Source organism: Peromyscus maniculatus, chromosome 3 (assembly GCF_049852395.1).
Source record: "Peromyscus maniculatus bairdii isolate BWxNUB_F1_BW_parent chromosome 3, HU_Pman_BW_mat_3.1, whole genome shotgun sequence".
Taxonomy (NCBI): domain Eukaryota; kingdom Metazoa; phylum Chordata; class Mammalia; order Rodentia; family Cricetidae; genus Peromyscus; species Peromyscus maniculatus.
The window spans coordinates 23417182-23444505 of NC_134854.1; the positions used below are offsets into that span (position 1 = coordinate 23417182).

The 27324-nt window shown below is 44.3% G+C and overlaps 1 protein-coding gene and 2 long non-coding RNA genes across 6 annotated transcripts in view; 1 reads left to right on the forward strand and 2 right to left on the reverse strand.

Annotated features, from left to right (window-relative positions):
• The window catches only part of Cdk6 (cyclin dependent kinase 6), a 206320-nt gene that overhangs the window by 93771 nt on the left and 85225 nt on the right, over positions 1 to 27324 (forward strand). For both annotated transcript variants that reach the window (XM_076566237.1, XM_006991209.4), the window contains exon 4: positions 3952 to 4119. In XM_076566237.1, the coding sequence (XP_076422352.1) occupies positions 3952 to 4119 (168 nt within the window). The remainder of the gene's footprint in view (positions 1 to 3951; positions 4120 to 27324) is intronic.
• LOC121827852 (uncharacterized) lies at positions 6365 to 9392 on the reverse strand. Of its 2 annotated transcripts, none has more exons than XR_006070134.2 (3): positions 8675 to 9392; positions 8271 to 8581; positions 6365 to 6957 (listed from the first exon to the last, which is right to left on the reverse strand). It is a non-coding gene; the product is annotated as an uncharacterized LOC121827852 (long non-coding RNA). The 2 variants fall into 2 exon arrangements; XR_013049702.1 differs by lacking the exon at positions 6365 to 6957 and adding an exon at positions 7094 to 7361.
• Positions 16943 to 26534, reverse strand: LOC143272278 (uncharacterized). Of its 2 annotated transcripts, none has more exons than XR_013049703.1 (3): positions 26351 to 26534; positions 24653 to 24710; positions 16943 to 17121 (listed from the first exon to the last, which is right to left on the reverse strand). It is a non-coding gene; the product is annotated as an uncharacterized LOC143272278 (long non-coding RNA). The 2 variants fall into 2 exon arrangements; XR_013049704.1 differs by lacking the exon at positions 16943 to 17121 and adding an exon at positions 22305 to 22702.

The window sequence follows — 27324 nt, forward strand, 5'->3', positions numbered from 1 at the left end:
CTTCTTTCACTGTCTGTTCCAGGGGTAGACTCAACTCAGCCTTGTTAGCAAACAATTCTACCCAGAGAGCTATTTCACCAGCCCAGTAAATTGTATTTTTAACACTATAAAATATTTAGATCAACTATTGTTTAAATATGTTTTATTTCTATAAATGTATGTTATTTTCAAAAGAAAATAGAAAGATACACAAAGATTATTTGATAGTGGATTTTTTTTCTGTTCTCTTAGTAGTTAGATTATAAGTAGAGTTTTCTTCTTCCTCTGCTGTATACATTTCTTCTTCAAGCTTAAGTTCGTATATACATGTTTTTTGTTTTATGATTAAAAATGTAGTGTGCTATATTAAAACAAAGGCAATGGATACTTTTTTACTCCATAGTTCGGGCTTTTTGTAAGTCCATGTGGGCTTTATCAGTTAATAAATTAGTTCAGGTTTTTAAATTTTCTATTCTGAATTGTCTACTTAAGTTGTTTGAACAGTGCAACATGAAGCAAGCAGATATTCCCTGTGCTACTTTAAAAGAATGATGCTCAGTGTATAGAAAGTTAAGATGATGAGTGACATTACTTGAAGTTAGTCATGCTTTTTAAAAAGCTAGTGCTTACAAGCTCTGTGCATGTGTTCCTAATAAAAGTACATTTGCCTTAGCAAAAAGACAGCTAAGTTTGGCATCCTGTGCTTCATTTTCACACTGCTGTTCACTCACTGCAAGTTGTCTGACTGATAGTGATTCCCAAGGATTGCAAGGACACCCCTCACCAGAGCAGGCCTCCTCCAAGGTAGACACATTTGGAAGCTTAGAAGGTAGCTCCTGCCAGCTCAGAATGCCCATGAGGGGGTCTCAGAAATCATGCCCGATCTCCTGTATCATGCTCCCTCTTAGCACCTCGTTCATGCTCACCTTACAACTGGCTGCATGTTCTTTAGTTTTGTGGATCTGGCTCTCCTGGAAAACAGGAGACAACCCGACCATTCTCATTTTACGAAGTCCATCTGTTAAATACTTACCGTGGGCCTGAAACTAGCCTCCCAGTTTGCCTGTGTTGATTGGAACCTCCTATTAGGAAAACTAAGTGTTATTTTCTCCATGTGACAGGTAGAAAAGCTAAGGATTTGATTTTAAGAAGACAGAATTCTAAACTCTAGAAAGTGAACCCAGAACCAGGGCTGTTCTCAGTAAACTGGTTCAGTGATTGTATTAGTTATTTTTCTGTTGCCCTAACTAAATACTGGACGGAAGCCACACAGTTGGAGACAGGTTCATTTTGTCTCACTGTTTAGAATAGTCTGTCATCGTGAGGAAGGCACAGTGGCGGCAGCAGGTCACAGCTGTGACAGCTGAAGTATGAGATGGGTGATAACATAAAGGTGACAACCAAGAAGCAGAGAACTCAAGGCAGAAGGGGGCCAGATACTCTCAAGGTTTTTCTCCTGGCCTAAGCTAGCCGTGCCTCCTGAAGGTTCCACAGCCCTTCCCCGACCCACCGAAATGGGGCTGTCAGTGGGGAACATCGTGTTCAAACATGTGAACCTGTAAGGAATATTTCGTGTTCATGCCACAACACTTCATCCCTTGCTCAGAGGCTCATGACCACTTCATAATTAATGCAAACTTTACTCAATCTAGCTTCAAGAATCCCCAGTTGTAATAATTCAAACACTGTTCAAAAACCCAGTCTCCTGAGACTCAGGGCAGATTCTTAGCTGTAAGCCCCTATGAAATCAGAAAACAAGTTACATCCTTTGTACAATAGTGTGGAATAGACACTCCCATCCCATTCCAGAAGGAAGAACAGGAAACTAGCAAGGAAAGCATAGGCCAGAGCAGGACTGAAACCTGTCGGGCCAAAACTGAGCCCTGGTGCTCCACTCCCAACCTGCAGGCCTTTGATGGCCTCATCTGAGCACCCATGACCTCAGATAGCCTTTCCTCTACAACCCTTGCCTGTAGCATGCACGTCTCTCTCTTAGGCCAGCGCCACTCCGTTTCTACAGCCTTCCTCATCAAATGCCCCACAGTCTTGGCATCTCCAATGTCCTGTAGTCCCCACTGAGAGTTTGGCTTCATCACTTCCCGTCTTTACATGTCAGCTTCTTAGATCTTCTCCAGGTACTCTAACCCTGCTAACATTGGCTTTTTTCTGGAACCTTGGGGAGAGCTTCCATTATCTTGTAACCATTGCATCCTGCTTGCCTGGAAACAGTACCACGTGGGTGACAAGTTCTGATGCCAGCTTGAGATGTCCTACCCACCTAGGAGTATGGCAGCAGTGGCCTCCATGCACCTGCACCTCAAACCAGAGGAAACGTTTCCCCATGCATCCCTTTTGAAGTGTAGGGGCTCTGTGTGGTAACATTCTTTATCCAGGCTTATTGTTTTTACATCAAGGGTTCTCTTTTCAAAGGAAAGATTTCCAGAGGAGCTTACAGTTTTCTCCTCTGGTGTCTTCTCTGAATGGGAACTCTCAGGCAAAGCGCCTTTCTTACTGTCTTCATGGAAAGTCTGTCGGCTCCCTTTCTTGGCACTAATTAATTTCTTTAGCCAGTATAATTGCTTTCTCCTCACTCGCACCCTTAGCCCTGGCCACAGGTCTAAAGACTCTCTGCTCTCTAATTGTACAGATTTTTTTTCACCATTTTCTTCCATTTTTGGTTTTGAATTCATGCTCTAAACCTAACTAGATGCAATGAACAGTGACCACACCATAGCCTGGGTGCTCTGCTGTCTTAAAGTATTTTCTGCCAGATAGTCCTATTAGGTTTGAATTTAGCCTCACTCCAATATTCATGGTACAGCAGAACTCAGTCATATTTGTTTATTTTGTCAATGATCTGTAGTTCAGTTCCTGGTAGAATTATTGTTCCATCTGAAAGCTCTTGATTACAATCTAGTGTCCACATTCCTGTTGGCATTCCAGCCTTATACACTTTCACTGGAATGTTCTAGTAAGTTCTGCTTACAGCATTCTAGGACTTCCTCTAGCCTACAGCTTCCACATTCTTCCTACAAATTACTTCCAACTGCATGACCAGGTTTATTGCAGCAACAATCTCCCTTCTCATACCAATTTTCTATATTAATAGTTGTTACGTTGCTGTGATGGGATATCTAAGTAGAAGCTACTTAGGGTAGAAGAGGTTGGTTTTGGTTCACAGCTCAGAGGATACCATCCATTTTGGGAAGCCAGCAACTCAAGGTTGGGGTAGAGAAGACAGGAGAAATGTTGGCCTGTCTGCATCATCATGGCTGGAGAAATAGCCCCGGTAAAGACACCGAGAGTCAGAGAGATTAAATAGCATGCCTTGTCATTTGTATTTCTTTCTTCATTTAACTAATCAAGGGCCATGATAAGTCATCTGAATTGTGTTTCGTTTTGTTTTTAAGACTACTCTAAATAAAGACTTTGGTGTTGTGACCTTGAGCCAATTACCTAACTTCCTTCAATGTGTCAGTTTCTTGACCTATGAAAACAGTAATTCACCTCAGCGTTGTGATTTAACTAAATAGGTTGCTAAACAGAAAACATTTAGCAATGTGCTTGACGCAGAGTGACAGTTTAGGAATAAGCACTGTAAAAATAACCATTTATTTTACATATAACACTAAAGTATTTTATTTGCCATGTATTGACGGTTGAAATAATAAATAAACGTGTATGAAGTAAAATGCATTCCCCTTGATCCACCTCCTGTTTCCCCTCCCCAGCATTAGCCACCAGCGCCTTCCAGAAGGTTTCCTGTCCCATAGAAAAGTATTTTAAGCGGTCCTTTCGCTAAGAAAATACAAGTTGGCAGTTAGTATTTCACGGTGTTCTGGAAGATGGGAGCATGAAGAGGTGGGGAGACGAGCTTTCGTTTCACAGGTCTGCTGGGGATTCAGTGTCTATTCCAGCACTTGAACTGCTCTGGGCATCTCCTGACTTTTGTATGTTTGTTATTTCCTTTAGGATATGATGTTTCAGCTTCTCCGAGGTCTGGACTTTCTTCATTCTCACCGAGTAGTGCATCGTGATCTAAAACCACAGAACATTCTGGTGACCAGCAGTGGACAAATTAAACTGGCTGACTTTGGCCTCGCCCGCATCTACAGTTTTCAAATGGCCCTTACCTCAGTGGTGAGTCCATTCGTTAAACTTAGTTTTTCTGTCTTGAATGACCCACCGCCCCCTTCCTGCCCCTAATGTTGTTTCTTGGTCTGTGAACGGAATGTCTTTCTGCACTTTGTGTTATTGGTGGGCTAGGGGAAAGTGTTCTGCTTACTGCAGATGAACATGGCTAGCTTTGTTGCAGAAATAGCCTGTTGACCTCTCAGCCACTGGAAAGGAGTCAGTTACAAATGTCTAAGTGCTTTTTCCTATAACGTGTGTTTTTATAGTTGCATAGATAGCCATGGAAGACTGCACGACACAGAGGCAGGATAGAGAAGGCAGGAGAAATGTCACCGGTGTGCAGCAGTGTGGCTTGAGAAACGGCCACATTGCCTACCCAGGTGGGGTCAAGCAGTCCTCTGAAGCTGTGATGCCATCCGCAAAGAGAGCAATTAACTTGACAGTGACCTTGATTGACCTCTGAATGATGAGCAAGCAGCAGCCAGGTGAAGGCTTCTAAGAAGAGCATCCAGTAGTTAATATTAATAATCCTTTTCATTGAAAGCCCTACTCTGTATGAAGTAAATTCATGAGCAGATAGGAGGAAGCAGTGTTCCTCCACTGTGTTGCTAATGGGGCAGGAGACGGATACAGAGAATAAAGCTGCAGGAATACTGTCCTCAGACATATTATATTAAAACTTAGGAGAAAGTCCATCTTCAGCCTCAGAGAGGTTCTGAAGCCAGAACCTGGCCTGGTTGGTGCTGTCCTTGGGAAGTGTGAGGCGGCATCGCTGGCCATTGTTGTGAGGGGATGATGAGGCAGTGCTTCTGCGATGATGCTCCCAGAAGGCTGAGGTCCACACAGAGGAGCAAACCACAGCAGCCTCCCCAGGTTCCTGCTGTGTCTCATGCAAAGCTGAAGCCCAGGAGTGGAAACCTTGGAGAAAATGAGCTTGGTCAGGAAGAGCATCCACCTTACAGAGAGGTTTCCGCTTCCTTCTCTTTTTCACTCTATGCCAAGCACAAACTCAAAAATCTATAAAACCTCTTCCATTCCCAGCACTAGGTACTTCCCCAAGGCACCAGGATCTCTCTGGAACCTTCTTTGAAATACAGTGTGCTCTGGAAGGAGAAATCCCACTTGTCCCCTCTTTGCCCTCTGTTTGCCAGCGCCTTAGAGAAGACCTGGCCCAAGCAGATATTTCAAAGCCAGGCCTAGGCCTTGGGTGGAGTGAAGCAAGCCCTTATATAACCGCACCAGAAAGGGCTGCAGCTGTGAGCCTCCCCAGTGGGAAGGGTGAGGTAGGCTTTGCACTTCCTTAGGAAGTTACTCTCCTTGTTTTTGGGGGGCCCTGGGGAGAAGCTTGAATAGGCTTTGTGATTAAGAGAGTCCTTGGGGAGCAGATGAAGGAACTAGTCCTCGGGCACATTAATTGGGGGAAGGATGAGCTGAGCCAGCAGGGACACTTCATGTTAATCCCCCTAAATTGGCCCTAATAACTATAAATAAAAACAGGAAACCCAGTTGGGTTTTGTTTGGATTTTTTTGTTGTTGTTAAAGTTGAAGAATGGTAACCCAGCTTGTGAGTAACATCAGTGACATCCCATTCTTGCTGAAAGTTGGTATGTTTAAACAGGAAAATACATACTAATTCTTTCTTATCCCCAGAAAAGGGCAATAGCAAATATAGATTTGTGATTATTTGATATCTAGTTTGTGCTGTCTATTCTACATTTACTATAGTGACATAATAAAAATATGTTAGTAACTGAGAAAGACCTCATTCCAAAGAATGATACTTGGAATCTCATGGCAATATTAACAGGTGTGTTTTCGTTAGGGTACTGCATTTTAAAAAGTTCCCACTGTTGGTATTTTTTTCTGCTTGCAGGAAACATCCACATAATAAAATGACATATGACACACACATATAAAACCAGAATCACTGTCTCTCAAACTGAACTGATAACCTATTTTTAGTATTCTTTTAATGGGCTGCACTGCAATGCCTAGAAATACCCATTTTACAGTACGTTCTGTCTCATAGGGAAATGGAAAGCCACTTACTCTGCAGAATGGCAAAAGATTTGCAAGTTAACTGACCTGAGACCACAGTCTTAACTGCTCTGAAAAATGAGAATATATTTCTTATTTTCAAGGCTTGATTCGCAGGCCCTTTTGTGCTTTCAGGGTGCATGCACCTGTGTGCACTCAGCAGCCAGAAGAGGGAGTCGGATCCCTCAGAGCTGGTTATTTGTGGGATGCCTGGCTTGTTATGTGGGTACTGGGGGGTCCAAATTCCAGTCTTCATGATTGCTCAGCAATCACTACTAACCTCTGAGCCTTCGTTCAAGCCCCCAGAGAAATAGCTCTTATATTTTCTGTCCTGTTGGTAGTTATTTGGGGCTTTTATTTATAAGGTGGTGGAGCATTTAAAGAGAGATACTCACTCTTGTTCAACCTGGATGTTTGTGTGGGGATTCAGGAAATACTTCTTAATGAATAAGTTAATAAATGCCGATATGTAGAAGCATGCATTTTGAGTCATAAGAAAAATAGGGAAAGAATTGCTTATAGCTTTAATGGTTTCAGTATTACACATTGCTACCTTCTGGTCCTCACACTGAAGGACTTAGTAAAACGTAGACCTTCAAATGCTCATCTTGTGCCATGGTGTTGACTAAGTCATTGGCAAGAATTCCTGTGCAAAACAAGGAAAACTTCTTGCCATTGTCTGGCCTCATGTTAGGCCTGAAAGATGGTTTGAACTCAGGCCCACAGATGGATGAGATCTTAAAGTGACAGTCATCCTCTTTGCTGGATTAATCACCTGGTGAATCGAACTTCTGTCCTGAGCAGAAACTGGGGGTGATACAGGAACATGTAGCTATTGTTCTCCTGCTTATTTAAGGACATTATTTTTAACTCATTGTGTTTTGATACTAGCAAGCTTTAGAGGAGGTTTTGTATTCTTCAAAGGTAACTAGCATCTTCTGAATAAAAGAATAGAATTATTAGACAGTTTTTATTATTTTCTTCCCCTGTCTATGTTGATACATCTAGTCATGTGTGAATTTTTGGGGGGTTATAAACAATAGCTTGTGTTCTTGAGGGCTTTGTAGAAACTTTTCAATGTTTCCACATGTAACCTGCCTCCAAAGCTCTTTTTCTCTCTCCAGCCTTATCTCCAGTATTAAAGATGTTCATGGCCTCAACACAGTTTCCCCATGTAGAAATCACCAAAGATGATAATAAACCTAGTAAGGCTGTTAGAGAGACATAAAAAGTACAAGAAAAAAATCACTTGGGGATTTTTAATGGCAGTAATAAGATTCTAAATATTGCATTACTTAATATCATTCATTTAATACTGCAAGTCTGACACCATTTGAACTGCTTACACTTCCTCAGACCAGTGCCGTGTGTGTGTGTGTGTGTGTGTGTGTGTGTGTGTGTGTGTGTGTGTGTGTGTGATTAGCACTTGGTAAACACTGAAGAAACTATTCAGTTTCAGAGAATTTCATATGCTTAGGAAAATGAAGGAAATGGGGTTGTGACTGTGAGTCAGCAATCAGTTACCAGTCACTCATATGTGCCAGGTTCTATCCATGAACCTGAGAGATGATGCTGAACTAAAGTGGACAAAGGTCTTTGCTCTCAGAGCTTACAAGCAAAATTAGGAGACAATGGCAGGGGCTGGAAAAGATGGCTTAGTGGTTAAAAGCACTGGCTGCTCTTCCAGAGGACCTGGGTTCAATTCCCAGCACCCACATGGCAGCTCACAACCATCTGTAACTCCAGTTCCAGGGGATCTGACACCTTCACACCAATATACAAAAGATGTGTATAATTACTTTTTTAAAATTGGGAGACAGATCATGAGGGAATATAGCTTTAGAAACCGAGAAAAGGCCAGGCGGTTGTGGCCCACATCTTTAATTCCAGCACTCCAGAGGCAGAGGCAGGCAGATCTCTGTGAGTTTGAGACCAGCCTGGTCTACAGAGCAAGTTCCAGAACAGCTAGGACTGTTAAACAGAGAAACCCTGTCTCGAAAGACCAAAAAAAAGAACAAGAAACTGAGGAAAATGCAGTGGAGGAATAGGTTAGAGTTCTGTGGGACCACATAACTCATGGGTTTACCCAGGCTGGAGTCAGAGAAGCCCACATCATTCACCTGTGCCAGAATGTGGGATGTTCACAAGGGTCCCCAGCATCCTCTTTGCAGAACCCGTGTGGATGTCGGTCCGTTGGATGTGTGTATATCAAGTCATCTGCTCATTGTGTGACACCCAGCTAGCAAGCTCACGTGACAGAGTGAAGTAGGACCAGAGTTTGGAGAACCATGTCATCTTTTGCACAGGAAAACTCGACGTTTGTTTCTTCTCGGTGCATATCGTGTTTACTCCGGAGACCTGGCAGGGCTTGTGTCTCGGCTTCAGGAGCTGAGTTGCTCCCACAGAAGCCTCCAGAGGCTGCCAGTGCATACTAAATGGATCAAACCAAGAGCATTACATGAGCATCGTGGAAAAAACCCCAAAGCACATTGCCTCGGCACCCCAGAGAAAGTTCAGGACACACCTCTGAAGCAGGAAAGGCTCCTGTAACTCCCTCCTGCCTCAACATCTTGCCATGACACAAACAGGTCTCTTTTGTTAAAAACTTCCAGTTGCCAGTACATATTTCCTACCTAACAATGGAGTGTTTGTGCTGGTTTCGTTTTCACTTTCACCAGCGAGGGAAGCGGAACACAATGGGGGCGAGGCAGAGCTGGGAACGGGACACAGGATTCCCAGGGCTGCGTACGTGGAAAACGCCAGGGCCAAAACAAACATGCAGACCCATCCAGATCCTCTGTTGCTCATTCTTGACGGCAATAAAACACGTCTGAGTTGCTGTGTGATTGGTCAGCCCTGCCTGACGGTAACAGCAAACATCGATGAGCGCTGTCTGAGCTTCTCCCATGTGGAAAGAGAATGAATTCTGCGCTGTAGAGGAAACCGCTGTAGGTGGGTGTGCATATGTGTGGGTATCTAATTACACCAGCCCTGCTTGTGAGGTGAATCAAATGACTGTTCTCCTTGTCCATAAAAGATAGGCATTCATTTGGCTCACCTAAGGCTAGCTCCTTCATAAGTGGTGACTGTTGTGAATTAGTTCTGGACAAAAACAGCTGAACTGTACTGCTCCCGCCTGGGGGATGTTTTACTCAGAGAAAAGACTGGATGTTTTTCACATGTCTTGTACATGTTCAGCTAGCATGTCCCATCCAGGTATGGTGTACATAGAGTCTAGTTGTCTCCTGACTTCTTATCATAATGACTTTTGTCATGAACATTCCATATGATGTCATTCAAATGTCGGAAGCCTGAACTCAGACTTCAGTGTGAATACAGCACGTGTTAAAGTTGATGAGATCAAATGCTTTCATGGAGCCTTGTGAACAGTGGTTTCCCAGGGCTCCAGAAGATGAGAATATTCCTGTCTTCTACCTTCAATGTTTTTTGAGGATGTACTTTCTATGCGGTGTCAAGAAATGATCTGAAACCCTTTGTAATAAGACAACTTCATCTCCTAAGCTTGCCTCCCTCAAAGGTATTTTTCCATACCCAGACTATGAGGCACGGTCCTTGGGATGGAATGTAAAACAATGTTTCTAGAATGAGGGTTTTTGTGCCCTCTTTAACTCTTCGGATGTGTGAACTTCTTGTTTCCAGCTGTCCCAACCACCTTGTAAAGCAGGGGGAGGTATCCCTATCTCCATTTTGTCTGGACCTTAATAATCTCATAGTAGAAGTCAGGATGTTACTGAAATTTTGTAACATTGGTTTATCTGTTGTTATTCATTCAATTCAAATTTTACATGGGGTGAATAAATGAATGGGGCCTCGTGACTCTCCAGGACCTAAGGAACCCACTCCCAGCCCTGTGCTTGTTGGGATGTTTGTTTACACTGTCCCCAAACTGCTTTTCTCTCTTCTCATCCCCAGCTGTACATCAAGGTATGTCACTAATTACCCAACACCACTAAATGCTTCCTAGCTCTTTGAACTTGCAGCCCAGCTCCCTGTCTTCACAGATCCATTGGGGCATACATTTCCACCTCCTGGCACCGGACAGCCTGTGCCTTTACCTCCACCGTGAGCACCTAGACACGGGTTTCATCTGATCATTCCGTCCACTGTGTCATCTCCAGTGAAAACTCAAGCCTCCTGAGCCCCAGCAGAGTAATGTTTATATTTTGAATGTCTGTCTGGGTTGTCAGATTTTTGTCCTTTCTAACCTGTGTGCCTTTGTTTTCTGTGTGCCGAACCTTTATGTAAAGATTAAGAGTTCTCGGCCTCTTCGGAGGAACCATCTCAAGAAAAGGTTGACAACGCCTCCTTTATCATCAGATATTTGACTTGGTCCATGTGGGCACGTGAGAATATTAGAGAGATGTTTCTGTCTAACTAAGGTCAGTTTTCTGCGTGATTAGACTGTACCGCTGGACGTCCCGCCTGAGTTTGACTTGAGTGCCGTGGTCTCTAGTCTGTACCTCAGTGATGCTGGTTGGTGGCTGAGCCCACCCTCTTATTACCCCTGATTTGAGCTCTCCTCTGCTTTAGGGATTGAAGTGCAGGGTGAGTGATACTGCTGGGCCCAGCATCTGCAAGGATGCTGATGGTTTTTAAATCCCTCATAAATATGAAGGTTAAACTTGACAGCTGGCCGTGGAAGAATAATCCACCTCTGTATCTTGGGGAAACATCCAAATGAAGGAAGGGGGAAACGTAGGGGAATTTACTTGACTGCTGCTCATGTGTTTATTCTGAAGGCTTGGCAGAGTCTAAAAATGGGGCTGTAAATTTAACAGCTCAACCATAAAAACCCCAAAATAAGGAATAAGAAGCTCTACAACTTCTAGGTCTGAATACTAATATAAAATTCCAGATTTAGCTTCTTCTGCCATTTGATTTTTTTTTTTTAATTTCTAAAACCCCTTCCTTTTCTTCTTTCCCGCTTCTGTTTTGATTAATTGCATCGTAAAGGTTACCCATGCTCCGAAATGAGTAGACGTGTTTTGTGAGTACTTGGTGGATATACTTCAGTTGTTAGAGTTCATGGTGGCATTAAATTCTGTCTACACCTTGTGAAGGCTGGGTGATTTCAGTGAGGTAGGGGACCGCGCATGTTATCCGTTCTTGTGGGAAAATATGCTTCAGTGGCTTACTGGCACTGGGTTTGGAATGTGGCATTTAAAAGTACCTTTTTACAGTGGGAAAGAATCCTGTCAAGAATAAACAGTCTGACCTTGTTAAATGGGCCAAAGTCTGCCTGTAATCTAGTTCCAGAAAACTAGCTTTTACTAGTTTAGAGAAAGCAGATCCGGGGGTGGGGGGGGGGGGGGGAATACAACTGGAACCTTTGAAAAGAAAAGAAAAAGTAACTATCAAGAACGTGGAGTGGACTCCTAAACCAGTGCTCTCCACTTGTTCTGGACCTGACTGTCAGACACCCACTTCTGCAGAGGGGATGGGAGATCGGGCCCTCAGCGGGACAGAAGAGCGTGGTTTCTTGTTCCTGGAAAGACAGGGCTGGGTTACAGAAGGGGACCGTGGGAGCAGTCATGCAGCATGGACCACCGTGGGAAAACGGCCGTCCTGGGTAGACGGTGAAGTGTGTGCCCCTGGGGTTCTCCCCAAACCCATCCACATGCCCTGTCATCTGTCCATCTCAACATTGTGACATTTGTGTCCCCAAGCCACTGGACATTCTTCCCCACTCACTCAGACTGCATCTCCTCTCTGAAGTCTGCCTGACTCCCCAGGACCACTCCATGTGACTTGATTTCCCTGTAGCTCCCTAGGACCACTCCATGTGACTTTGGGTTTCCCTGAAGCTCCCCAGGACCACTCCATGTGACTTGATTTCCCTGTAGCTCCCTAGGACCACTCCATGTGACTTTGGGTTTCCCTGTAGCTCCCCAGGACCACTCCGCGTGACTTGATTTTCCTGTAGCTCCCCAGGACCACTCCGTGTGACTTGATTTCCCTGTAGCTCCCTAGGACCACTCCATGTGACTTTGGGTTTCCCTGTAGCTCCCCAGGACCACTCCATGTGACTTGATTTCCCTGTAGCTCCCCAGGACCACTCCGTGTGACTTTGGGTTTCCCTGTAGCTCCCCAGGACCACTCCGTGTGACTTGATTTTCCTATCATAACAGCTCTCGTATTATTCCCGTCTGTTTGGCTTTTTGTCACCCGTTTCGTTATCATTGTGAAATACATTTCAGCAGCCAGCGTCCTGCACAAGCCCGTGGAGCCCGTGGTGGTTGCTCAGGGAGTAGAGAAGCTGTGGTGAAATGAGAGGCTTGCCTGTAGAGGAGGGGGGAGCCTGAGGTGTGCGAAGACCAGCCCCCAAACCCTCGCTTCCCTGGAGGCACCCCTACTGTGCCTCTTTCCTGAAGCATCTTGGAATTTCAGCACCAGGAATCCAACTTGTTTTGTTATTCTTGTTGCTAAAATACAGTATTTATATTTAAACTCTATTACAGAGGAATCAAGATTTTCTTCATTGTACTCAGATGCATGGCTGGTAGGATGGTCACGGACCACACTTAGATCTCATGGAACTACTAATCATGACCATTTCTATGACTAAATGAAAAATTAGTCAGTATTAAGTTGAGAGACATTTGAATGGAGTTAGAATAGAAACAAACATCTTACCTTGAGCTCTAAACATAAACTTTTAAAACTGCACCCCCCCCACCCAGAACTAGAGATTGAACCCCAGACCTTCTACCATTGACAAGTATTCCACCCTGCACATATATCCCCACCCAAACCGTGTAACTTTAGGATATGTCTTTTACCAGTGGGCTTATGGCATAGTTATTCAAAATAGCTAAAATTTAGGGGCTGGACAAGGGGCTCTGCAGTTTCAAGAGCACTGGCTGCTTTTCTAGAGGATCGCGGTTCCCTTCCCAGCACCCACATCTCTCTGTAACTCTGGTTCCAGGGTGTCTAATGCCCTCTTCTGGCCTCCGCAGGCAATGACATACATGCAGGCAAAGCACCCATAAATAGAAATGTAACTTAGTAAGTTGGGATACATGTTCTTAGGCCTCTATGACTCTATTACCTAAGTAGCTATACTCAGTGTCTGGCCACTCGACTTCCTCATAGCTACGTGTGGAAAGACGTGCTGATAGGAAGAGCCAGAATTGGCTGTTGTGAACTGAGGCATGTAAAGTCCAGGGGAAATGCAGATGCATTGTCCTCATTCCTGACTGGGTGCTGGCCACTGACGTTCTCTTTCCTGACAAGGAGAGAGTCGGGATATGGCACAGTACAGTGTCTAGGACGTTGACAAGACTGAAGAAGCCGTCCACTTAAAGTAAGAAAACCCTCTTCCGCGGTGCCCTCGGGAACTGTGCGGGGATGGCTGGCTGCATGGTGTCACTGCCTTTTCTCTGCGCGGGTCGCTGTCCTGTAAGGGCTCCTTGGCTGTGTCTTGTCACTGCACCCACAGAAAGGTCCTCGCTGTTCTCTGTTGCTCCCCTTTCCGTTGTGGTTTATGTACTTCTGGGTTTATTTTATTTTTTAGAGTCATTTATTTTTATTACGTATGCGAGTGTTTTGAAGAAGGTGTCTGATCCCATGGAAATGGAGTTATAGGCAGTTGTTAGGCAGCGTGTAGATGCTAGGGATTGAACCCTGGTTCTCTGGAAGAGCATGCAATGCTCTTAACTGCTGGGCCCTCTCTCTAGTCCCTGTACTTGTGTTTTCAAATGTACTAGATGCCATTATTTGGATGTAGTTCTTGGGTATTATTAGTCCTGTGACATTTCAGGAAGACAAGTCACCAGATGCATTTTAGAAAAGTACTAGTTGCTTTAAATATTCGGGAAATAGCCTTTATTTCCCAGTAATTTTACCTTTAGACGCTTAGTACGGGGAGGCAATTGCTTAGAAATAACATTATTTACGAAACCCAGTGTGTTTTTGTGAGTGTATTCTTCTACGTTCCGTTTGTAGCATTATGAATGAGTGATTCTACTTCCTAAACATTTACTGTGTGGGGAGGGAGGGTGCCCACGCCGTGGCGCTGGTGTGGGGAGGGAGGGTGCCCATGCCGTGGCACTGGTGTGAGGAGGGAGGGTGCCCACGCCGTGGCACTTGTGTGGGGAGGGAGGGTGCCCACGCCGTGGCACTTGTGTGGGGAGGGAGGGTGCCCACGCCGTGGCACTGGTGTGGGGAGGGAGGGTGCCCACGCCGTGGCACTGGTGTGGGGAGGGAGGGTGCCCACGCCGTGGCACTGGTGTGGGGAGGGAGGGTGCCCACGCCGTGGCACTTGTGTGGGGAGGGAGGGTGCCCACGCCGTGGCACTGGTGTGGGGAGGGAGGGTGCCCACGCCGTGGCACTGGTGGGGGGGGGAGGGTGCCCACGCCGTGGCACTGGTGTGGGGAGGGAGGGTGCCCACGCCGTGGCACTGGTGTGGGGAGGGAGGGTGCTCACGCCGTGGCACTGGTGGGGGGGGGAGGGTGCCCACGCCGTGGCACTGGTGTGGGGAGGGAGGGTGCCCACGCCGTGGCACTGGTGTGGGGAGGGAGGGTGCCCACGCCGTGGCACTGGTGTGGGGAGGGAGGGTGCCCACGCCGTGGCACTGGTGTGGGGAGGGAGGGTGCCCACGCCGTGGCACTGGTGTGGGGAGGGAGGGTGCCCACGCCGTGGCACTGGTGTGGGGAGGGAGGGTGCCCACGCCGTGGCACTGGTGTGGGGAGGGAGGGTGCCCATGCCGTGGCACTGGTGTGGGGAGGGTGCCCATGCCGTGGCACTGATGTGGCCTCAGGACAGTTTGTGTGTTCTAGAGATCAAACAGGTCCTCAGGCGGCTAGTGTCTCAGGGCCATCTCCTACTTTAAACTCTGTTTCTTTAGCCGGTGTTCTTAACTTGCATCCTTTTTTAATTGGTGGAGTTATTTTAAGAGTTAAGTGTCCATATAGGTCACTGTTATTTTAGTGAATGAAGTTTCACACCTTTTGCTGTTGGTAGAAAGCTCTCCGGAGTTGGAGGATAGGAAAGAACTCATGCTGTACATACAGGCCGTTTGTAGGTAAGAGCTCATGGTATCCGTGCAGGCCATTTGCTTGCTTCTTCTGTGTTTCTTACTTGCTTTTTCATTTGGTTTATCTTGGGCATTTTTCTACATCTACTATCCATCCTATTTGTTCTTTGTATTATCTTCATGGTGTGACTGTCCAGACTGCTGATGTACAGTTGCTTGGGATGAACAGTTGAGGGTTGTCTCCTTTCTTTGGTTGCAACAACCCTCTTGGACATGTTCTTTCACCTCACTGTTTTGGATAAGTCTTACAAAAAATGGTATTGCCCGCATTGGAGGAAGTGGAAACCTGCCCGTTTGAGGACTCAGTGTTCTCCAGGAGGATTGTACTTCACACACCTCTTTTTCCTTAACAGAATGCCACTGAGCCCTCCCCGCTCCATCTCTCCTGAGTGCCTCCGGGCATCGCCTTTGCTGGGCGCTTCTGTGTCTGCCCAGTCCCAAAGCATCCAGAATGTTCTGACATCAGTCAGGCTGGTAGATCTCTGCAGAGTCATCCATGCCATCTGCCATGCCCCAGGATCCCCTCTGAGCCTCAGCCCCCATTCCCACCTGCTCCCTCAGATCTCCAGCTGATGGTACTTGGCGGCAGACGCACATCATAACTAAGGACTGGCTAGCTAGCTCCTCCGGCCTGGCTAGTCCTCATGCCTTCTCCCTTTGGCTCTACTGCTCATCACCAAAGCTGAGATCCACAAGTTTTTTATTTTATAATTCATTATTTTTATTTTATGTGCATTGGTGTTTTGCTTGTATATATGTCTGTGTGAGGGTATTGTGTCCCCTGGAACTGGAGTTACAGACAGTTGTGAGCCGCCATGGGAGTGCCAGGAATTGCAACCAGGTCCTCAGGAAGAACAGTCAGTGCTCCTAACTGCTGAGCCATCTCCAGCCCTGAGAGGTCCTCTGGTATTTTTTAAAGATACTGTTTGCATCAGTGTATGAGTGGTTACAAGTACAGAATAACAAATGCAATGTTTCCTGAGTAGTGGGCATTAATTTCTTTGTTTTGTTGGGGTTTTTTTTTTGGGGGGGGGGGTATTAGGGCTTGGGAGCTTTATGTTGGTGGTGGTGGTGGTAGTTTTGGTTTGGTTTGGTATTTCAAGACAGGGTTTCTCTGTGTAGCCTTGGCTGTCCTGGAACTCACTCTGTAGACCAGGCTGGCCTGCGAGTGCTGGGACTAGAGGTGTGTGCTTCCACTACCTGGCTAGGGCATTAATTTCTTAATCTAGGTAAGAATCTGGAGATGGGTAATTCTACAACTGGTGTGATTGTCTCAGTGATGTCATCTTGGATATTGTAATCAAATACTGAGGAAAACAAAGACATCTTTATCACTCAGCATATTGGTTATGTCATCCCTCCGTCTCACAATGGCTGCTGTATTTCCGTTATCAGTTATCGCATCGCCATTACTACAAAGCTCTAAGCAAGATGTAAAGCAGTTGGGGGCCAAGTGGATTTCGCTGCCTTTGTTCAGTGAAGACGGTTTCTTCCAGAAGCTCGCTTCAGACTTCCTTTCACTTGGGTTTCATCATCCAGAACCAACATAGCCCTGCATAGCCTGGTTACACTGTAGGTAACACTCATTGCTGCCTGAATAAAAATGCAGGTGGCTGTTGGGTACATACCAGTGACAGGCCCTTCGTTGACCTCAGAGACTCCCAAAGCCACAGCGCCTTTGGGGGGGTAGAAATAGTGTTATTGCTTCCTCTCCAAGGTACATGGATTATTCAGTGATTTTTATAACTCATCGTGTACTTTATTCTGTAAATGTTTCACAGATGTTGAAAGCTTCAGCACATGCACCAGCCAGAGCTGATTTCCTTAGATTCTTCAGTAACCATAGTAATCAGCAAACGTTGATTGAAAAGTCTTCTGAGAGTTTTACAGATGACATCTTCACATGGGAATTCAGCCTGATATATAGAAAAGAAAGTTGATTTTTAAAAACAGCAAGGTAGCAATTTTTTCTGTTATATGAATTATTCCTTAAAATTAAGTGATTTTATTAAGTCATGCAATTGATATCATTGACTTAATTCCTTAAATTAATATGAATTGCATATGTGAAGCATACACTTGTGTGTATATGTACATGTCCTCTGCATATCTTACTCAACCACATAAATCCTTGTGCATCTGTCTAGAAGCAGGTATTGTCTCGTCTTGGAAAGTGTAGGAAGACTTCACGAGAGAGCTAATTTCTAAGCCCCCCACTTCAAGAATGAAGATTGGAAGGCAAAGCAATGAAAGGAGTGTGTTACAGGCATGAAGGGAGAGCATGCCTAGAAGAACATGATCAAACTGCGTGGTTTTGTTGTTATAGCCAAACTCTAGTATGGTGTGATGAATGGGCTGATAGAGAGAGTGTGTGTCCATTAAGAAATTGCTAGTGATCTGGAGGGAGTTGGTGAAATGGGAGTAGATCTAATCCTATTTCATTGTATATCTATATGGTGTATTTGAGAATTTGCTCTCAAAAGAGTAAATGTTTTTGAAAAGAAATTGCTGGCAAAGAGACTTGTATGAACGTTAGATTTTGTTTGGTTGGTTTTTGTTTTCTGTTTTTGTTTCTGTTTTGAGACAGGTTCTCAGCTCTGACTGTAACTTTGCCAGCCTGGAACTCAGTCGACAGACCAGTTTGCTCCCAGACTCCCAGAGATCTGCCTGTCTCTGCCTTCTAAATGCTGAAGTTAAAGGCGTGCACCACACCCAGTATGAAAATTGTTTTAAGACATATTTGTGTTGAAGGGTGGGCTGTTTCAAGGAGCAGAGAAACTGGAGAGAGCTCGAAAGTACAATAAAGAGTGGGGCGAGGGAGGGAAGAAATTTAAAAAACTGTCCTTTTCCATCAAGTAAGCATCCTTGGCCGTAACTCTCTTTAAATCATACTGTTGTGGAAACCAAGTACATGAGTATGACCTTGACCTTTTTCACTAGAAGTTGCTGACTGTGGGCAGTAATTCCTCCAGACACAATTCGCATTTCTGTTGAAAAGGGAGCATGTTTTATGGTCAGGAATCGGCATAACATCTCGCTAGTTGTACAGTGTCCTACTGGTTTAGTATTAAGGGGATTATCAAACAATTATTTTTGCATTTGCAAACATAGCCTTAATATTTTAAAATTTTATTTTGTGTTGGGGCAGGACTTCCAGAGGTCAGAGGACAACTTTCAGAAGTGAGGTTTTTCTCTTCCACCACATGGGTCCCAGAAATCAAACTCAGGTCTTTGGGCTTAGCAGCAGGTGCCTTTCCCAATGAGCCACCTCAAGGAAAAAGGCTCAGTGCATTTTTTTTTCTTCAAAACATATCCTCCCTCTGCCTGAAGACTTAAATAACTGTTGCTTTAATTTATTGGGCCTAAAGTAACATGATTATGTTGTGTTTAATTAGACACCTTTCTGTTTCTCTCTTTTTTTAATCCCCATAATCCAGTTTTTGCTAAAGTTGACAAATTATATACCTTACATGTGGTCATTATATGACTAACCCCTAATGAGGGAGTCTAACCTAAGCAGCCACAAAAGACCGTAATTTACTCTTCACTAGACAACAGGCTCCTCGCGGGAGGAACCGGGACATCCCATGGTTCACGCTCACCAATAGTAGTTGGTGGTGAGGACGTGCTTCTCAGATGTTTGGATCCATTAGGAGAGTGGCATGTGTTCATTGTGAACATGCCGTGTGGTCTTGGTTTACCCCTATCCCTTTCTTGGCTTGGCTCATCCATTCAAGTTTTTTTTTTTTTTTATAATAACAGATTTTTTTTTTTAATGTTCACAGTCTAGAATCTGAAAGATTGACTAGGTAGTGAAAGGTGCTGGTCACTTTTCAGCTCTTTGTAGGAGTCATCTTTGCTTGGATCTAGTTGCCTTTGCTTTTACCTCCGTCCTTCACTGCCCCTTAAGGAACAGGTTTAAACACCCGGTCAGAGTTTGGGAATGTGGCTCAGGCAGAGTGCTTAGCCAGCGTACACACGGCTTTGAGTTGTGCTTCGGTACAAGGCAGGGAAATGGGCATCGTGTACAGGATGCTGATAAAAGTGTGTTTAGTGTCACGATCTTTAAGGAGCTGAAAAATTGAACTCAGCATTTGTGTCCCACCCCCTGTATATTTAGTGACTGCGTTTGCACCCCACCTCCTACATATTTAGTGACTGTTTGTACCCCACCTCCTGTATATTTAGTGGCTGTACCCCACCTCTGTATTTAATGGCTGCACCCTACCTCCTCTATATTTAGTGACTGCCACCTTAGGCCAGATGTTAAATTAGGAAGAACTGAGAAGACATTGGCATTTGAAATGCTGTATACCTGATGTTCTTCATAATGCATTGTAGGGAAGGATATATGTGTGTTCTGTCTCATAGGTACTTGGGAAAAAGTAGTTCACACCCTCCCTAAAGAGTTCATCCTTTCTTTGCTTTACACAGTGACTACTGACCCTGCTTTAGTATTTCTTCCCCTGTTTTCCTCCTCCTCCTTGGCAACATTGTTTTTGAAGCCTTAATTGATCCAAGTGTTCCTGGACTGTATTATACTCGCTTTTCTCTCCTACCATTTTCAACTACGGTCAGAGTAGCCATTTCTGAAAAAATCTCACTTCGTTGCCAAGACAGTACGGTGAGGAACCAGCTTTTATGTGAAGCTTATTGCCTGCGACAAGCTGAGTAACCTTAAGTGAGTTCTTCAGCCTCTCTGTGTCCTAGATTGATCCTCTCTGAGGTGGAGAAAACACCAGTGTGCACCTTACAGGGTCATCGTGAGAGCAAGCTCACATGGGAGAAGAAAAGACCCTCCCTCCAGTGCTGGGACTGAGCTCTGTGGTGTGCTAACCCTCTTTGCACCTGCGCGTGAAGACAGACGGAAATGCACACGACCAACCAGCCAGTTTTCTTACTAGCAGCATCCTGTTACTTAGGCAACCATGCACGCTAGCATTAGGGTATTGATATCTCAAGATAATTATTAACGTCTCTCAAAGGGAGGACTTTCTAGTATTCCTAAAATTAGTGAATTCATACGTGGAAAAAAATCTCCCACCTTCCGTATTATTTCAGCAATATTAAAGTCTGGGTAGAGATTAGAATGGAGTCTATATACCTTAGCTCTTCTCTTATATATTGGATACTCAAATCCAGACAGTTTCAGAATTTTCCATGAGAGAGTAAGAATAGAGGAACATGTTGTTGTAAACACACTGTCAAGACAGTCCCGAGGTACCAGCCCCTCAGTGTGGAGTGTCAGACTGTCTGTCCGTCTTCACTCCTTACTGACCTAGTAGGCGGGTAGCTAAAGGCCATGGCAGGGGCATTGAGTTTGGGCTCCAGCAGAACAGCACTTGACCACCTAGAAGGTAAACCCTAAAAAGTAAGAACAAGTCCCTTCAAGACTGTCATTTTGATGGTCTCTGGAGGGTACAAGGTAGGTGAGTGGGCAGTAACTTAGTGAATTATTAAAGTAGGCTCACTGGCTAAAGCCCTGCTTCCAGAGCTTGTGGAGTTTCCGCGTTTCAATCCCCTGGACTCACGTAAGACCAGGGAGACAAAGTGGCTGCCTGCAGTCCTGGCACCTAGAGGCAGCCAAATGTCCTCATGGTCCTGGCACCTAGAGGCAGCCAAATGTCCTCAGGGCAAGCTGGACTAGCCAGCATTGTCAGCCTCTGGGTTCTGTGAGAGGCCCTGCCTCAGTAGAATGGAAAGCTATCTAGGAAGACACTCAAAATCAAAAGCAGGCCTACACACACACATACAAGCCCACCTAAATGCAGACACAAATGCATACCTGCATGCACACTGCACACATACATGCAAAAAAAAGTTTCTGTAGTCTAAATGAGCATTTTAATCTTCTCTGTACAATCATTTTGGGTTCTAGTTATCATGTTCCCTTGGAGATAAGTGGTAGTTAATATTCAGAAAGTTTCATTTCCCAAATAGATTAGAGTCTTCTCTGGTGAATAAATGACTCACTGTACCATGGATTAAGAGTTAATGTCACAAATAACACAGACTTTTTCCCATCGTCTACCTAAGATGTGCCACCTAAGAACTCTTCCAGCTGCTAACCTTGCAAAGAAACGAGTGGAAAGAAATTCCTGAGGCCCTCGGCCCAGCCCTTCCGTAACCTGCGCTGTCTTGTTTGGTTTCACAGAGTCGCTCAGGAATGCCCCCACTTACAAAGCAGTCGGTACCTAAACCAACAACTCCCTCTTGCTCTATTCTACAACTGTGTGTGTGGCATTTCCCACAATCGCTGTCCTCTCGTTCAGTCTTTGATAGCATTTTCTTGGTGTTGCTCTTATCTGTCCAGTACCAGTTCAGTATTTCTATTAAAACACAAAACTGTCTTTGAAAACAAAGCCATGCTTCCTGGCTTTTCTTAGATTCGTGGTGAAGGTGTGGTTTGGCCACATGAGCAGTGCTGTATACAAGTGAAATTCAGGAACTTCTACAACCTAACCTGACTGGGGTCCAGCTTTCCCTGGATATGTCCTGCTCTGAATCCCACAGTACTTCTTAACCTCCTTAATTGAGCCTTAGTTTTCTAGTTAAATTTTGTGTGATTCCCCCCCCTTTTTTTCTTTGTAGCAGGCTTTCTCAGACCACCAGCCCCCAAATCATGACACAGAGATTATTATTAGTTATGAATGCTCAGCTTTATCTTATGCTTGTCCCACTAGCTCTTTTAACTTAATTTAACCCGTTTCTCTTTATCTACATTTTGCCTCATGGCTTTTTCCCTTCTTTCATTCTGTATGTCCTACTTTTCCTGAGTCCTCCATGTCTGTCTGTCTGGCACTACCTGGCTGGCTGGCCTCAGGCATCTCCACTCTTTCTCCCTCCTCCTCTTCTTTCTCTCTACTTACTCTCTCTGCCCGCCAGGCCCACCTATCTCTCTCCTGCCTAGCTATTGGCAATACAGCTTTTTATTAGACCAGTCGGGTGCCTTAGGCAGGCAAGGTAAAACAGCAACACATCTTTCTTTACATTGTTAAACAAATGCAACACATCTTTACATTGTTAAACACATGTAACACATCTTTACATTGTTAAACACATGTAACACATCTTTACATTGTTAAACACATGTAACACATCTTTACATTGTTAAACACATGTAACACATCTTTACATAGTTGACAAATATTCTGCAACTTAAACCAGTGCAGCACATCTTTGCATAAAGTACTATTCCCCAACATAAACAAACGCAACACATCTTCACATAGTTAAAGTAATATTCCACAACAGTTCTTTTAAATATTGCCCAAAGTTCTTTGAGATTGGAAGTGCGGCTCATGTTTGCTAAACGTGTCTGTGTGAAGTAGAAAGCTGTGAGATAGCTGGTGACGTGCTGTTCATAGCACCTTACACTCTTCTCTTAGTCTGAAGGGTATTAGAGAGGAAATGTCACTGCTGGCAGGAGGACTGGTTACTAAGCTGTTTATTTGTGGGACTCTTAAGTACAGAATATACTTGTGAAGTAATGAAGTTCTGTAATGAAAAAACCAAGAGAATTTACAGCCAAGACTTTATACTAATGGGAATACTTAAAATAAAATAAAATTATTCCAAAAGTAATACCTGAAATACAAGAAAGAGTAATAGGTACATACTTGGATAAATAATGTCTAATAAGCTACTAATCACAATAAATGTAAATGGACAAAGTCACCATTTAAAAGCAGAGAATGAGATTAGATTCAAAAAACACTATGGAAAGCCAGCTCTTTACATTTTCTTGAAACTTATCCTCTGCTAATGGAGGATATAAAATTGTTCTGTCTCTTGAGATTTTGGCATTAACCATGCAATTTAACATATATGTACCATGAAAACCCTGCCATTCTATATCTGGTTACATGCTTCAGAAAAATCACTGCAAGTGAGCACTAGGATTCATACTAGAAATAGTAACAGCAGCATTGTTTGCAACAGCAAAAAACACAAACACTTTAAAGGTTCACCTATCAAATGATAAAATTTACCTTTGTTAAAAATCACACAGTTGAATTAAACAAAAGCGAGAATCAAAGTGAATAGCTCTAAAATAAGCAATAATACACATGAATCCCAGAAATAATCCTTAGTGAAAAAACTGTTACAAATCATCTGAAATATTTATGAAGTGATATAAACATTGTTTATATTTATATGACAGATCTAATGTTAATAAAGCAAATAAGTGAAACAAGGTTTAGAATAGTGGTTGTCTGCCGGGCGGTGGTGGCGCACGCCTTTAATCCCAGCACTGAGGAGGCAGAGGCAGGCAGATCTTTGTGAGTTCGAGGCCAGCCTGGTCTACAGAGAGAGATCCAGGAAAGGCTCAAGGCTACAACAGAGAAACCCTGTATCAAAAAACCAAAAAAAAAAAAAAAAAAAAGAATAGTGGTTGTCTATGAAGGCAAAGGGGCAAAGAGAAAAGGGATTCATATTGGAGTAGAAAGAAGAAAATGGTAGATTTGTGTGTGCTAGCTGTAACATCAGTAAGTTTTTACACTTATGCCTCTGGGCTCTTCTTGATTGATACTCATTTCCCACAAGTTTTGGAAATTTTTTTGTATGATATTTGCTACTGAGACATTGAACTGAGAACAAAGATGTTAATATGATTGATAACATCTCTCCTAATTCTCATGGGGGAGATAGATGATAAATTAGTAATCAGGTACCTGTATTGATTTGATAAGATCTATAGGAACTGGCCAGCGAGTCTGTCTTACAGCCCAGGAAAGTAAGTTAGGGAGGGAAGATCTCTTTAGAAAGACAAGGTTCAGGAAAGAGGAGCATGGCCAAAGGAACAGGGAATTTAGAAGACCCCAGGCAAGTTTGGCCAGTCAGAGAAAAGCAGGAAACTTGGATTGTGGCTGGGACAGAGCAAACAGGAAGGAAATGGCGATGGCTGAGGGCAAAAGTATAGACCTTGTCCAGTCTGCCGTGGGAGACATGGTAAGCATTCGCTTTTAAGAATGAATGTAATCCTTCAGAGGGTTTTCATCAAAAGTTGTGGCCCATAATAGAAGCAGAAACGAGGAAAACGCTGGAAAACACAGGGAGCAGTTAGCAAGGAAAAGCAGCTGAGAGTGGGTTGGTCAGAAGAGAGAAGTGTAAGTGATGAAGGAAATTTAGTTATACCCCAATCTTTGTCTTACCAGATAAAAGATGTTAAAATATTTCTTGAGGATTCCCTTCCTTCCTACACACATACATTAAATGATGTACTTCTCACCACAAAGGGGTGACGTTGCGTTTTTAATCCATAGGATCAAGAGGATTTGCTCTGTGCTTTCATTACTGAATTACATATAGTGCACAGACAGCTGCCTGGCTGTAAATACCCAAAGTGCCCAGACTGAGAAAACCCTTAAAGCAAGTGTAACTGGTCCCTGGCCCTTCATAGGAATGGTTCCAGGAATTTCCTCCCACTACTCTGTGCTGACTCACCTGGGGTCAGAGATCATCTCTCTCTCTGAGCGTGGCCCATGGTGTCTGGCACAGCGGTCTGTGGAGTGATAGAGAAGAAACAAGGTTTGAAACATACAGGGCCACTAACCAGTCCAAGTGAAATTCTTTGAAGCAGTAAGTATATATGTGAATTACAGGCAAAGGATTCTACCAGTACCTAATCAGGGCCGGGCGGTGGTGGCGCATGCCTTTAATCCCAGCACTCAGGAGGCAGAGGCAGGTGGATCTCTGTGAGTTCGAGGCCAGCCTGGTCTACAGAGTGAGTTCCAGGAAAGGCTCAAAGCTGCACAGAGAAACCCTGTCTCAAAAAAACAAACAACAACAACAACAAAAAAAAAAAAACAGTACCTAGTCAGGATTGAAGTTCTTTCATGATAATATACTAGACCATCTAATACTTCACTGCTTTAAAAGCCTCCTTTTTTTCTATTTATGAGACCCATCCTTGTGGAATAATACAAGGGAGGCAGTGAGATGGTCCAGCAGGTCAAGTGTTTGCTGCCTGTACCTGACTACCTGAGTTTGAGCCCAGGGTCTCCAGGAGAGAGAGAAAGGACTCCCAAAAATTGCCCTCTGACCTCCACATGCATGCAGTGGTACCACATGTACCCACACCAGCATGCACACATCCACAATATTTAAAAAAAAAAAAACGTTCAAGAACTGGAGTGTATCTCAATAATGTATAATGTACACTTAGAACGTGTAAGGTCCTGGATTGAATCCTTGAGGAACACACACACACACACACACACACACACACACACACACATACACACAAACCTGCAGCACAAATACAAATACACATGTGAAGTGGCATGTTTCTGTATTTCATTTATCAGTGCAAATACTTTATCGAGACAGGGGTCTCTCTGTGTAGCTTTGTGTCTTTCCTGGAACTCACTTGGTAGCCCAGGCTGGCCTCGAACTCACAGAGATCTGCCTGCCTCTGCCTCCTGAGTGCTGGGATTAAAGGCATGTGTCACCACTGCCCAGCTCAGTTTTTCACTTCTACCACATATATTTACAAAGTAACCTGTGTTTATATGTGCTCATGTCCGTGTCTGCATCCTCAGACACAGGGATCATCTAATCTCACCATCTAGAAGCACAAAACTGATCCCCTTTAAATCTTGACAGTATCATGTCTCTGCTGCATCCAAATCTGCCTGGAAAACACCACCAGTCTTGGCAGCAGAGGGCAGGTAGGAAAGACAAGGTAATACTGGAGGAGGATTTTCATCCTGGATGCTGTTAACCCTGCGATTCCATGTTTGCAGCCTTCATCTGCACCTCTTCTGATGTCCGCCTGTTCTTTTTTATTTCTTATAAATATCCAGCATGGTTTCTGTGGCATCGTGGTGTCCTGCTTTTCCTCCCTATTGCCTGTTTCATTCTCTCTTGTGGCACGTAGTCTGTATATGTGTGCTCTCGGGGCTAGCAGCCGCCTCCAGGAGGTGATCCTGCAGGAATGAAGCTCTGCTTACATGTTCCTCTGACTGTTCTCTTGAGCCCATGCCCAGCTTTCCTTCATCTTAAGCTGCAAGCCTGCCTGACATTCCAAACAACATCTCTTTGCCCAGACCAGAAGCATGGGATGCATCCTAGATACTCTTCCCCTTCGGACCTTCCTGATTCTGCTGCTCCTCCTGCCTCCCCTCTCTTCCCTCTGCTCACCACCCCCGTAGTTTCTTTAGGTCATCTTCTCAGCTCTTCTGGGTCAGTCCGGCCTTTTGATTGAGCTCCCGGCCTCCAGGACCATCTTCAGCTCTGTCTATAGTTCCTAGAATAAAAATGCAGAACATGTAAATCAAGCATGCATTCCCTGCATAAAACTCTCAACACCTCTCCTCCAGACATCACCTGAGGGCCTTTGTGACCCGGTCCATTCAGTTTCATAATCTTCAAATTTCTATTCAAGCTATTGCCTTTGATGGTCACACCTTGCAACCTTGACCCTAAACAGTGTAGCCCATCCCATACCCTGCACACTTTGTGAAGATTGTGCTTTGTAACATTTCTAGTAGCTGAAATACACAGAACCAGGTGGCTGCCAATACCCTATGTCACTGACAACATATAATCTGACTTATCCTATAAGGTAGCTTTAATAGCTTTCCATTTTGCAGATGAGGAAACCAAGTGTAGAGAAGTTAATTCATTTTGTCAAGGTGATTGCAACCCATTAAAAAAAGGAGCCAGGGTTTAAACCTAAGCTCCTAGACGGTAAACCTCTCCGTGGTATCGAGAATGTTCAGGTAGTAGTTGTGTGTCCACCTCCATTGCCCAGCTGAGCTTTTGGGAGCAGAGAATGATGTCATCAGTCCTCCTCACAACTGGGGATCCGAGGCTTGTCTTACGTAGACAAACCCTGGTAGACAGATGAGTGGGTGAAGTTAACATTGTAAACATTTCAAGTCCATGAGCAGCGGTTCGTGGATATTGAACAGTAGTAGTGCAGATGTGTCTGTAGCTCACCTATCTTGCGCACTGTCTGTGAGGACTCAGGGGACAGACAGGTGTCATCGCCGCCTTTGAGAAGAACTGAGTTGATTGAGAATCCTATCTGCTGCAAAGATCTAAGGACTGAGCTCTAAGAGGCACTCTTATTCCTGATCCCAGTGGACAGTACTAATTTTTATAAAAATCAA